The sequence below is a fragment of the Phytophthora parasitica genome, assembly GCF_000247585.1.
Source record: "Phytophthora parasitica INRA-310 unplaced genomic scaffold supercont2.5, whole genome shotgun sequence".
In the NCBI taxonomy this organism is placed as follows: domain Eukaryota; phylum Oomycota; class Peronosporomycetes; order Peronosporales; family Peronosporaceae; genus Phytophthora; species Phytophthora nicotianae.
The window spans coordinates 1,388,053-1,388,744 of record NW_008648991.1 but is presented as its reverse complement, the minus strand read 5'-3'; the positions used below and the strand labels follow the sequence as shown (position 1 = coordinate 1,388,744).

The following is a 692-nucleotide window of genomic DNA, read 5'->3' as shown; positions in this document are numbered from 1 at the left end:
GACAGTGACGTGAGCGACGGAGGAAGCTACGTGTCTGGTTTCGATCTGCTCTCCAGCTTGGACCGGGGACGCCTGATCATCTGCGGAGACTCCAACTTGGTGATACGGCAGATGCGAGGCGAGATCGAGTGCAAGGCACCAGGCCTTACCTCCTCTTCGTCGACGGGCATTAGATCGGCTGAGAACGTGGCCGGCCCACGAGTTCCTGCACGTCAAGCGAGACTGGAACCAGAGCGCCGGCAGGTTAGCCAACACCGCATTACACCAGCAAGAAGGCACAGCGGTTACCTCAAAGGTGGACTGCGACGATTTGGTTGTCCTGAACCGGCTCCAGGAGATCCTACCCCGAAGGATGACGGGTCTGTCGTCCGGATGGCCGCGACGACTCGATCGCGAGCACGCTCGACGAACTCAGCGGAGGTGCTGCAACTAGATGTGGTGCAACGCATTAGGACGGATCGGATTCTGCGAGCACAGAACGAGGAGAAATGGATCGTGAACCTCAAGGCGTACCTGTCAGGCGACTTGGAGAACCTGGATGCTGGCGAAGCGCGAGCTTGCAGCAAACTCGCGGACGAATACGACGTAGACGACGGTGGGCTGCTCCTCTACTGCCCACGCGCAGGAAGAGATGACGGTGACCGAGATCGCTTAGCGAAGCTGGTGGTGCCGGAGGACCTGCAGCAAGACGT

The 692-nt window shown here is 59.7% G+C and overlaps 1 protein-coding gene across 1 annotated transcript in view; it reads left to right on the top strand.

Annotated features, from left to right (window-relative positions):
• Window positions 1–111: 111 nt before the first annotated feature.
• Window positions 112–692, top strand: part of PPTG_21460 (hypothetical protein) — a gene marked incomplete at both ends in the record, with an annotated part of 7,010 nt that continues 6,429 nt past the window's right edge. The window contains one exon of the mRNA XM_008897471.1: window positions 112–666. Within this exon, the coding sequence (XP_008895719.1) occupies window positions 112–666 (555 nt within the window). The remainder of the gene's footprint in view (window positions 667–692) is intronic.